We start from the raw sequence: 12,830 nt of genomic DNA, 5'->3' as shown, positions 1-12,830 counted from the left end.
AAAAACCCGGTGGCTTATTTTCAGGGGATGTCTTGTTTTTTTATTAAGTATGGTACAGTTTAACCTACAAGGTTAAACTGCCTATCACTACGGCTTATTTTCGGGGTATGGCTTATTTTCGGGGAAACACGGTAGCAGTTCGAAAGCTGTACGCCGGCTCCCTTGGCCAGTAAAGCGAGATGCGTGCCGCAACCCCAGAGTCGTCCGCGACTGGACCTAATCGTCAGGGGTCGCTTTACCTTTTAAGCTGCCTTGAGCATGGTTTTAACTTTGGGAAAGCAGCAAACAAATAAAATGATTTGCTGAGATTTTACACGTCACGGTTAGTCAAACAAGCGGCTATTTACAAGTGTATCTTACTGAATGCATATCTAATAGGGCATAGTTAAAGCTCACACAAATGATTATGGATATTTACAGAAAAGGGCCATATTCTGCAACTTCTGCGCAGTTTGCTACTTGCTTAGGGCAAACAGCCATTATTCCAGCCAAACCTGTGAGTGGCAGATGTCACTTGTTTCCTGCTCACTAAAGAATGAATCAACCACACCAGACCATATAGCTAGTCTGTGAAGTGCTTTCAAGCAAGCACCAAACAGATATTCAAATCCTATCAATGAAAGGGGAAATGAGGGCCATGCTAGCTGGACTCTGATCCTCACAGAGCCCCAGCTGCCATTCACATCTATATAAGGCCCCCAACATGTTTAGGCTTAGCCGGAGGCGGGAGAGGTAGCCCCGTGATGCAATTCAAAAAAAGCAATGTAATGTGTAATGTCTGCATGAGATTTTTTAAATCTTCCATCTATCTCCATTTTCATAACATATATCAGGGCTTCTGCAAAAGAGAGGGGGGGGGAGCACAGCTTCATTGAGCAACTGAACAATTGCTCACCTCTTATGGGATGGCCAAATGCCTGGCGGGCAGCGCTTCATGCTAAACATATAAACAGCAGCTTCAGCCGTAGTGAACAGACGGCAGAAACATAAGAAAGAACACACAACAACAGCTGACGCTGCTCTTCCATCCTACCAAAAGGAAAAGGAAAGAAAAATACAAGGGTAGGAACAGTAGCTATTGATGGGAAAATGTCATTTATTATATACCAGCTCTTGGATAATGTTTTCAATCAAAGGAATGTCACAAGTCCACTACCGAATTCACGAGCAATTAGGCACAAGCTCAGAGGGAGGAAGAAAGATCTCTTTGTTCCAGCGACAGGAACAGAGAACAGATACTCCTTGGACATTTTGATACAGTTTTGGTTAAGTCCCAACTTCCATATTACTTCAAATTCCCCCTTTTCTGTATACTTTTAACGGGGGTGGGTGGGAGTTGAAATTCTAAGTGGATCAGCTGCTCAGTGGTTTCTCCTCCAATCCTATCCTATCACCTTTCAAATGTTGATTCTAAGTTATGGTATCTCTCTTCTCTTTGCAATCTACAATGCTTAGCTTTTAAAACCATTCTATTTGCTTCCCCCCCCCCCGCCCAACCCACTCAACCTATCCATTCGTGGAGGGTTTTGAGACAGTCAACATTTCTTTCCAAGTTTCTTGTATTGTTGGGAGCTGGAGGAGCATTTCAAGACCTATTGCTACTTACAAGGCAGTGCACTATGCAAACGTTCTTTGGGTCTTGCTTCAGCCATAAATGCATGTTCTTGCAAATGCTATAAAGGTTTTGAAGATTTGGCGAACGCCTTGCTGGCCAGCCACATTCGGACACCTGTTTCAGAGACAGTACAGGGTGGGGGTGTGCATGAATTTAACTCATTTTAATCAGAAACTTGTGTGTAGCTTTCAAGTCTGCTATATAACAAATGAAATTTGTTCAACTTCCCTCCCCCCCCCCAAAAAAAATCCCCAGAAACAGACAAGGTGACCAAAGCCAAGACGTGCTATTTCAGACTCTGAACCCTCGATTATATTTTGCAAATTTCATAAAAGGAAGCTCAGCAGCTTAGCAGGCAAGTGACGACCTGCCATCTGTTTCGTGATGTTAAGAATGTGCTACAGAAAAATGCTAGGCTAACCTTGCTGAATTTCTGCACATTTCCGACCATCCTCATGATTTAGCAACATAACACAATTTAGATTAAAGTGTAGCACTGATATAGGTATAGGCTTAAAAAAAAGGGAGGGGCCTCATCTTGGTCTCACGGCATCTGTTCATACTGCTGCTCTAAACCAATTTCCACACTTTTTTGGAAACCAGAACCTGCACATGGCCCTTTCCCAATTTTCTGAAAGGAGTTAACATCCCTGTTATAAGAAAGCAGGGTGTGATAAAATACGTCTCTCTCACATGTTTTATCACTTATTTCAGCCAAGCAGCTCAGGATATAAGCAGAATGTTTCATTTTACTACAATGCTGCAAGAAGGGTGAGGGATTTGTGACTTGCCTAAGGCCACTGAGGAACTATCACAGCAATGCTTTCTCCCTAGGTTTCCCCATCTAAATCCAGAAGCTACCAATCAACCCCAAAGAAGTGAAATATAAACACACAATTGCGCTAACCTGGTGGCTTCCAGATGTTTTGGACTAGAACTTACATCAGTCTGAGCCAGCCTCCAGCCAACATGGCCAAAGGCCAGAAATATTATTATTATTATTATTATTATTATTATTATTATTATTATTATTATTATCATATCATCATCATCAAACTTATATCCTGCCCTTCCTTCTGAAGGGGTCCAAGGCACTAAACACATCAATACCAAAAACACTTTTAAAGCATTCTGGAAACAGTCCAAACCATTCAAAAAAAAATTCTCTCATTTGTACAGGGAAGCCAAGCAGGTAGAGGAGAAGAAAAATAAATGACATATCACTCCTCTCCCTACATCCTAGCAGGTCTTACAGCTTCCCACATGTCAAGGAAGCACCAGGTTACAAGTTTCTACTGGAAAAGAAGAAGACATTGCGATGGCAAAAGGAACAGTGGCAAAGCACCACTGGCTTACAAACCCTATTGTGAAATCTGGAGGGTCTGTACGTTCTCGGAGACAGATTGTAGACAGCATAGCGTCCGGGATGTTTCGAGTCTAAGAACAAGCGCACGTCTTCTATGTTATTTTTTATTGCAGACTCCACACCTTCTGCCGGAAAGGACATCACTGGGGAGGAAGGGGGGGGGAAACGATAGCAGAGGCTCAAGCCTTTGTTTTCATAAAAGCAGCTAGAATGTGCAATTTGATAAAGGATGATCTTATCATACCAGCAATTCTGGAAGTGATGTATGATAAATCCAGATCCCCCTTGGCATAACTGAAATATAAAGAGAGGAATACTCAAGTTAACATTACAGAACTTCTAGGCTAGTTCGAAAATGGAGACAGAGTTTTCAGGATGGGAAGTACCTTGCTAGCTTCTCTATGCCAGCTTCCCTTCAAGCTGGAATACCAACACCTCCCACCCACCTTTGGAGAGTCTGTCCTACACCTGTCTCAAATTTCCGAATTATAGAAGGTATCTAAAGAATCTAGCACAGCAGTGTAAGTTAGCAAGCAGATGGCACCGTCCCATTCATGAAGCTCTCTGTCTCCAGGGCAGAATATGTCACACCCTGAAACTGAATGTTTTGAATACTTAAAGCAACAAAGAAAATTCTTATGGGGGGCAGGGGGAGAGAGATAAGACTATTCTCAGTGATCTACATCAGCTTTCCCCAACTTCATACCCTCAAGATGTATGGGTCAATTCAGCTACCAGTCAACACGGCCAAGTCAAAAATGATGGAAGTTGTAGTCCCCAAGCCTGGAGGGCACTCGGATGGGGAAGACTGAGGTTTGTGAGATTAATATCCCATTATTCTCATGGCTACTGCAGCACTAACTTCAAGCCACAGGGGCTGTAGAAGCTTCCTTGACCAACAGCTACAGGTGTCCCAACACTGAGGCCAAGATTCGCCACCAATATGAAATTGACAAGCTGCTTCCCACCTCTCAGATCTGCTGAGTAGCACCTTGAGGATCTGGCAATGAGCTGATGGGGTTAGAGTAGGAGGGTGTACACTCCTTATTAAAATAAAATAAAATCAGGACTATACAAAGCAATACAATTTCAATGACTTCTCTCATCTTCTACCGCTTTTGGAGAGGGTTCAAACAAAATATGATTTCTGGGGCTTTTCTAGGTTCCCACAATGCTGACTCACCTAACCCGGTTTATGCTTCACTTGGCCACTAGTAAATAGTTTAGTCTGTGGTTTTACACAGAGGGGAAAAGGTTTAGGAATGTCTCTAAAGCAGAGCTTTAGAATCTGTGGCCCTCAAAATATTGGACTACAACTCCAATCCTTCCTCACCACTGGCCTGTCTGGCTGAGGCTGCTGGGATTTGGAGTCCAACAACATCTGGAGGGCACCAGATTCCCTTGCCCTGCTCTATGGTTAAACAAAAAACAGAGACGTTCCTAATTCATGAGCGCACAGAAAGAGCCTAGCTTAAAAGAGAACTGAATTAAGAGAGATGGATTAGCACTTTAAGTGGAAATACACAAAATACTATCAATAAACCAGCATAAAGGTATATCAGTTGCAAGCAAACAAGTGAACAGAAATGAGAAGAATTGAACAGAAGCAGGTTAACCTAGGTCAGCACCACAGGTATGTTCTAGCAGAGATAAGTGTGTTTATAATTTGAAATAGAGGATTGGCACTGTTAAAGAAATGTTGTGGAGGCAAAATATTACAGAGCAAGCACAACCCATACTCACCCTCCAAAAAGATAACCTTAAGATACACAAACTTCCCCCACACATTCCAGTAAGGCACAAGTTTCCTTCTTCTAACAAAAGCCATTGAAGATTACTGGAGGGTAGGGGCTTGGGGGAAAGAGTTTCATTTTTTAAATATCCATGTTTATGTTAGGAAAACTCCCACCAAGTAGAAAATTTGCACATTGGGGATGGCAGTTGTAGTCTAGTCCTTTCCACGGTGTATAGAAAGTTGTGTTTGCACATATGTGTGCACACAGAGAGAGCACTTTAAAAAGTACAATTATTTTCCACCCCTTCATTTACAGTCCAGTGTGGTGCAGTCCCTGGATGGAGTCCATTTTGCTGAATGTTTAGGTCAGCTGGTCAGTCCAGTCTTCTATTTCACTACTTTTTATGAGATGTGTGTGTCTCCACTCAACATGAAAGAATATTCCTAAACTAGAATAGGTTTATGTGTTGCCAGCTAGGTACAGTCAAACCTCAGTTCCCAAATGCCTCCGTTATTTTGTACGTTTCGGCTCCCGAATGCCAAAAACCCGGAAGTAAATGCTCTGGTTTTCTAACGTTTCTCAGAACCCTAATGTCCAATGTGGCTTCCACTTGAGTGAAAGAAGCTCTTGCAACCAATCGGTTGCTGAACGTTTCAGAAGTCAAACGGTCTTCCGGAACGGATTACGTTTGACAACAGAGGTTTGACTATACTTGTCAGTCAATCACACAGGTGCTTTTAGAAAAGGTCACCGACTTTCTTTTAAGCATTCACCCTTGGGGTCCAAGTGCATATGAAACGCTTCGTTTTATTCTCTTTAGTTCCACCACCCTGTGTGCCCCGCCATGCAACATGTTGCTTCTATTTCTTCAATGTGCTACCTGCCTTGCATATTAAAACCAGCTAAAACTTGTCTCCCAATCATTCCTTAGTTACTATCTGGACCAGGGCCAGATTTAGGTTTGATGAGGCCCTAAGCTACTGAAGGTAATGGGGCCCTTTATATGTCTAGCTCTCCTTTGACATATTGTCACTGTTTTTTTCTGTTGAATATATGCTATATACACGGCCCATTACTTACATCATAGGAGCCTACACAATACCAAACACTGTTGCTGTATGTAGGTTTTGTTTTGTTTTATTTGTTTTTTATCTTATATTTTGGAATGTACATCCAGGTTTTTTTTCCTTTAATTTTTTTGGGGGCCCTCCCAAGAGAGTGGGGCCCCAAGCTATAGCTTGTTTAGCTTATACGTAAATCCGGCACTGAACTGGAATAAGAGATGTAGGGCAGGATTCAGCTAAGTTGCTGCAGTTGCGGAAAGACGTCTGCTAGCGCAATGGGACTTTCCTCCTTCCCCCAGAGCATCCCCTACTAAACTGGTTCTGTAGTGGGGCACGACAGCTGAAAATAATGCCTATGCATTTCACATCTGGCAACCAATGTGCCCCTTTGGTTTCAGATGGGTAAAAGGTAAAGGGACCCCTGACAGTTAAGTCCAGTCATGGACAACTCTGGGGTTGTGGCGCTCATCTTGCTTTACTGGCTGAGGGAGCCGGCATACAGCTTCCGGGTCATGTGGCAAGCATGACTAAGCTGCTTCTGGCGAACAAGAGCAGCACACGGAAACGCCGTTTACCTTCCCGCTGTAGCGGTACCTATTTATCTACTTGCACTTTGACGTGCTTTCGAACTGCTAGGTTGGCAGGAGCTGGGACCGAGCAATGGGAGCTCACCCCGTCGCAGGGATTCAAACCGCCAACCTTCTGATTGGCAAGCCCTAGGCTCTGTGGTTTAACCCACAGTGCCACCCATAGACGAGTCTAAAAAGCCCGGGACGCAAAATTTCACAGCTCTCTAGTGCTTATGGTGACTCATTTACCAGAAGTAATACATCCAGCGTTAACTCTGGAAGTGCATACTCAATTCTGACCAAACTAAGCCTCCTAGAGCATCAAGAGGAAAAAAAGATGTAGAGATTTGGCAGATTTGTTTAAAACAAAAACAGAAGCTCTGAAGTTATACATGTATTAAGACTATCAAAAGATACTTAAGTAGAATGAAATTCGGCATCTACAGGACAATCCCTTTATTCATATTGCTGTAGGTCTATCAATCGTGTTCAGTGCATTGAACACGATTAGCGTGCCATCTCTTATGTATAACTTGAGAGTTCAGAAACTTCTCTGTATGACATAGTTAACGTTAGCAGGTTAAGACCAGAACAATCCTGTTAGCATGCAACACAGAGAACACAGACAACTGAGGCATATTTACCTTGGACTGCTAAGAACGTGGGCATGGATTGATGAAAGTTGAAGGGAGGGGAAAAAATGGGCAAGGAAATAAGCATCACACGCAAAATCAAGATGCAAAATAAAAAGAGAATGAGAGAAAGCCCTCTCCAAAACAACCATCTCATAACCCTCTGAAAAACAAAACTTGCTTCCCCTCCTTAACGAATGCCTTAAGTCACATTAGGAAAACACTACTATAGGTAATGAAAACCATTAATGCTAGGAATCTAAAAATAAATAAGAGCGCCAGCCATTGCAGTTTTATTTGTTTGCATTGCTTTGAAAAGCATTTAATGGCAAGATATACAGTGGTGCCTCGCTAGACAAATTTAATTCATTCCACGGGTCTTTTCTTATAACGAAAAATTCGTCTAGCGAATCCCATAGGAATGCATTGAAAAAAATTTTTGAATTTCCCCCCCATAGGAACGCATTAATTGAATTTCAATGTATTCCTATGGGAAACCGCGATTCGCTAGACGAATTTTTCGTAAAACGAATTCGTCTAGCGAGGCAACCTTCACTAGAAAAAACCTTTCATTAAGCGGAAATTTCGTTAAGCAGGGCATTCGTTAAGCGAGGCACCACTGTATAAAGAAAATAAGAAGCAATTTAAGGTTTGAGCTTCAAGTGATAGTATACATCCAACCAATTCATATCAGAACTGAAAAGAACGTTAAGCAAGTGCAACATTGACATAGAACATAGAAACCTCATCAGGAGTCAAGGGAATGGCATTTCATTTAGCCCAAAAGCAATTTGCATGAATGTTCCTAATACCCCACTGTTAGTCATGTTGCACTTCAGCGATATGTGCCAGTTGCACAGAGACAATGGATCTCCCCACCTACCTACCCCCAGTATCATGTTTACTTGGCACACCATCAGTCTCAAACCTGTTTGCTTCCAAGTAAACATGCATATGGTTACGGTGCAAGTGGCAATCTCACAGTTTGGAAATCACCTCATGCTAACATTATGGAAACTGCAGTTTCAGAATTACAAACCTCAAGACATAAGACCTTTCATCATCCACGGGGCCCCCAGATTACTTAAGATGGGATCCAAAAATTATTGTTAGCAAACCCAAAAGGCATTGGGATTTCTATTCATTTCTGTTTTCCCTCGGAAAGCATTCTGCCTGCTCGTTAGAGCAAGACTGGAGTGAGGGTGGGAGCAAGTCTGCTATTCAAAACTCCTTTCAGCGCCATGTTACAACGAAAGAGCAAGAAGCAAACACCAGCTACAAGACCCCTTCCGAAGTGTGGAGCTCATGCATAGTTCTTCGGATCTAGGCCTCAGTAGAGATGAAATATATATTTTGTGCAAAAAGGTATGAGCTGCAATGTGCTATGTTGTTGTAATCTGCCCAGGAGCCTTGTGGTGAAGGGGTGTGTGTTAAGAAAGCCAATATAATAGCATAAATAAACCTTTACACTGCTCATGCAAATTATTTCTTTTGGGGAGCAAGCAGGTATCTATCTATAAGTTAAATATGGCATCAGCTAACAGCGAGAACACAGAATTCATGCCAAACCCTTTGCTTTGGTTTTACCACAATAGCTCACCAGTTTGCAGTGGGAAAATGTAGGGTTTTTTTTACTATTTACATTCATAACATGTACATACAAGAGACTTTGATTTATTGCACATTAATGATTTCAGCACGGAGGATGCCAGCAATATGGCTTGGCTCATTAAGAACTAAGCACAAATTCTGTAGTGGGGTTTTGCTTTCGGTTTGGGGTTTTTTTTGACTCGGTTGCTATACAGTTCTCCCTACCGTCACTAACCAATTCCCCATGGTCAAGTCCATCCACACCTGGGCCCTCAAAAGATCTTTACTGAAGGGTCAGCTTTTTCACCTTGCCCAGGAAAGGCCCTGCTTGAAAGAGACGGTTCCAGTCCATCCCAGAGGGGTTTCTCTCTGGCAGAAGACGGCGGCTAGCATTCAAGCACCACACTTGGGAGAGAGCAGAAAGATGGGAGGAGGGCTGGCTGATCTACCCTTGGGCCTATGAGGCCTCTGCCCTTGGGTAACCAACAAAAACTGCATCATGAAAAAGGTGAATGAAAGATGGCTTACCATTGGTTAGCTTAACCTTGAGGTCATAATCACTCCTCAGTAATAAGCCTCAAGCCTCTCTTATTTTCCCCTGTATAAGACTAGGGGTTTTTTAACCCAAAAATTAGGTTTAAAATTGGGGCTCGTCTTATACACGGTAGTGGTGAGGGGGTCTTTTCTTAATTTGGAGTCCCCAAGGGGGCATCTTATACATGGGGACGTCTTATACACAGAAAACTTTATTATGTATAATGAGATAAGAATCCAATGTCCTTATTCAGGCCAGGTCTCTCCATGGTTTTAAGCTTGGTAATGAGTTGCAATTCAGCAACTTCTCTTTCCAGTCTGTTTCTGAAATTTTTCTGTAATAAGACAACTACCGTGTTTCCCCTTTTTTAAGACACCGTCTTATAACTTTTTTTTCTCAAAAAAAAACACAGGTTGTCTTATTTTCGGTGGGGTGTCTTATTTTTTTATTACCTGTCATCTAGCCCAAATTCTACTATCAGGTTACCCCAATGCAGATGCAGCACATGAGTGTCTGATGAGAGGGGAAAGAGACGGAAAAGGAGGGAGGGAGAGAAGTTCCAGAGCAACCCCCTAGCCCTCCGGATGCTGTGGGGCTGCAGGTCCCATCATCCCCAACCATTGGCCATGCTGGCTATTGGGAGTTGGAGTCCAGCAGCACCTGAAAGCCTGGCTTGGATTAACATCTTCTCGTTACCCCTCCCCATCCGCTACGCTTTGAGCAAAACGCCTAAGAGCAACGTGACGATGGGGAGGAAAGGTGGGGTTGGATTGAACCCTGAGAAAAGCAAACCCAAAAAGGTCCATACCTCCTGTTTCTTGTGCCCATTTCTGCTTTGCTGCAGATAACTTTTTAAAAGGAAAAGGAAACTACCCAGTTATATTCCCTTTTAAATGTGAAATTTAAACAGACAACAGAGTTCAATGGTTGTAAAGAACTAAAGAAAGACGTCTGTGCATTTCTCAATTGGCCGGGAGGGTTCCACAATTACACGCACACACAGAAACGAAATGGAGGGGGGAAATTGTAATAATAATGATGATGATGATAAGATATAGTTTGCATTTCTGTACATTACAAAAAGGGAAGAAAACAAGAAAGAAAATGCAAGAATCCAAAAGGCACACCCCAGTCGCCCTCCCACCCAGTCCCCTGATTTCTGCCGATCCGGAGGCCGCTGGCTCAGGCACTCCGCCCGTCCCGGCAGGGCGCTCTAAGCGCTTGCCACTGCAGCCGCCGGTTCTGGGCGGCGGGGAGGCAGGTCTCCTCGGCCAGGCCAAGCAGAGGCCGCTGGCTCAGGTGCTCCACCCGGCTGAGGTGCTCTGCCCGGCAGGGCGCTCGACATGCTCGGTGCTGTGGAGCGCTCAGCGTGCTCCATGCTGCAGCCGCCAGATCTGGGCACCGGGGAGGCAGGTCTCCTTGGCCGGGCCAGGCGGAGGCAAGACCGCTGGCTCGGGCGCTCTGCACGCTCGCCGCTGCAGCAGCAGCTGGCTCCTGGCACCGAGCCGGTAGGCCTCCTGCTGCTGCAGCCGGCGTTATGAGTCCCGCTGGCTGGCTGGGGCGCTCAGCGGTCTCGCTCCACATGGCATGGAGGTATGTCTTATTTTGGGGGTATGTCTTATATTTCGCAAATGTTTAAAAATCCTGCCATGGCTTACTTATGGCTACGTCTTTAAAAAAGGGGAAACACGGTACTTTGAGATCTTGTATAGAATGTCCTGGGAGATTGAAGTGTTCTCCTACTGGTTTCTCTGTCTTGTGATTCCTGATGTCAGATTTATGTCCATTTATCCTTTGGCGTAGGGTTTGGCCTGTTTGTCCAATATAGAGAGCTGAAGGGCACTGTTGGCATTTAACAGTCGTCAACAGGTTTACCACTCCTATCAGCCACTCACCCATTCCCACCACCCTTCTGAGTAATACCCCTCCCCACCTTTTGACTATACATAAGGGTCTGGTGACTTCTGTTTCAGTGTATCTGAAGAAGTGTGCATGCACACGAAAGCTCATACCTATGACAAACTTAGTTGGTCTCTAGGGTGCTACTGGAAGGAATTTATTTTATTTTTTGTTTCGACTACGTCTGACCAACACGGCTACCTACCTGTAACTTATACACAGAAAAATGTGGTACTTATTAGCTAAGTGCCTTATGACAAGGGCTTTCCCTCTCCATAGTCTCTGTCCATAGAGGCTAGGCTGATGGGTGCCAGGGGCAAGAGGAATGGCCTACCCCCAAAATCAACATTTTCTGCCAGCACTCCCAAGTTGCCTTCTCCCATAGAAGTACATGTAGGCACAGTACTAAGGGGAAGCCATGCTACAAATAACCATTCAGCCGTGGTGGAGCGTTTTTCGGTAGAGCCTGGGGTGGGGTGGGGCATGCCACAGGAGTGACCCCACCCACCCACTGGAGCTAAGCAGGGCTGTGCTGCACCACCTACCCAGCTGTGCAGTGCGGAGCCCAGCCGGCCGATGCGGTCGACCTTCTGAGACTCGCCAAAGCGGTGCAGGGCTGGCAGGTCGCGAGGCTGAGAGTGGCATGAGAAGGACGCAACAGCTCATGCGCCCCTCCAACAACAGTGCCTGGGGCAATGTGCTCCCCACAATCCCCCCTATGCTATGAGCTAGGCTATGAGCCTCTGCATTGAGCTAGGAAACTGTGCCCCCAAAGCCCGCTGATGCTTTCAGCTGCAGTGGCTGCCGGTTATCTGAATAGGAAAGGTAAATAAAGGCTGGCGAACCCAGAACACAAGCACACTGCAGAACTGCACTGCGATTATAGACACACCCATCTTGAAAGAGTTCCACTGGGTGCTGGGAAGCAGGGTGTTGGAGAATCCCTTCTACTAACCTCGAGGCTCTTCAGATATTGGGAACCACAACTCTCAGCATCCCTGAACATGGGCCATGCTGGCTGAGGTTGAGGGTAGCTTTAGTCTGGCATCACCAGGACGGCACCAGAGGATGGGTTAGGCTGGCTTATATTCGGGGAGGGGGGGGGGCTCTTGAGTGCCTCAGCTGTCTCGAAGCTAGACTGGCAGCTTCCAGTAGCAAGTATTTTCCTATGGTAGCCCCAAGCTTGTGTGTTCCCTCTCTCCCCACACCCCCCAAAAAGTAGCCAATCTGTTCCACAATTTTAGTTTGTAGGAACCGGTTCCTACCTTTCCCCCACCCCCAGGTTTACTGTTGATCCTTATGGGTTTAGAGCTGTACTATTCTTTGTATTTATAATATGCTCATGTTTTACTTAAAGAAACAAACAAACCATACATATGTTAAGCACCATCTTTTCCCTTCTTTTACACCACAAACTGAAGTATGGCAGTCACAAGAGACAAGGCCTTTTCAGTGGTAGCCCTGTCCCTGGGACATTCTATCTAGCTGTGTGTCTGGCTGTGAACGTGAGTCTTTAAAGACTTCACTATTCCAATCTGCTTTTAAAATGAATGAACTTACTGATTCTAATTACTGCACTTTATTTATGTGCTGCATTTTGCAGTTCCTGTTTTAGGCTTTAAATAGTTACATTTTTAATTGTGAGGCACCCCTTTTTGGCCCTGAAAGGCAATATAAGAACAGCTAAATAAACAAGTTAATTTGGAACACCCAGTAATATTTGGAGCTTGCCAGGCTCGGCAGATGGGGATTTCTGTGCCTTTCACAAGTTTATTTTTACAGGTGGGGGAATCAAGCCAATCAGAAACTGCTATGCTTCAAACG

At 44.5% G+C, this 12,830-nt stretch overlaps 1 protein-coding gene across 4 annotated transcripts in view; it reads right to left on the bottom strand.

The window, feature by feature from the left end:
* Positions 1–12,830, bottom strand: part of GAK (cyclin G associated kinase) — a 77,858-nt gene that overhangs the window by 28,155 nt on the left and 36,873 nt on the right. For all 4 annotated transcript variants that reach the window (XM_035097131.3, XM_088658758.1, XM_088658759.1 and 1 more), the window contains 4 exons: positions 3,226–3,275; positions 2,976–3,124; positions 1,607–1,729; positions 896–1,029 (listed from right to left, as the gene is read on the bottom strand). In XM_035097131.3, coding sequence (XP_034953022.1) covers positions 896–1,029; positions 1,607–1,729; positions 2,976–3,124; positions 3,226–3,275 — 456 coding nt within the window. The remainder of the gene's footprint in view (positions 1–895; positions 1,030–1,606; positions 1,730–2,975; positions 3,125–3,225; positions 3,276–12,830) is intronic.

This window comes from Zootoca vivipara, chromosome 15 (genome assembly GCF_965207765.1).
Source record: "Zootoca vivipara chromosome 15, rZooViv2.hap1.1, whole genome shotgun sequence".
Taxonomy (NCBI): domain Eukaryota; kingdom Metazoa; phylum Chordata; class Lepidosauria; order Squamata; family Lacertidae; genus Zootoca; species Zootoca vivipara.
Note: the sequence above shows the minus strand (reverse complement) of the source record. Positions and strands in the feature narration are given on the sequence as shown.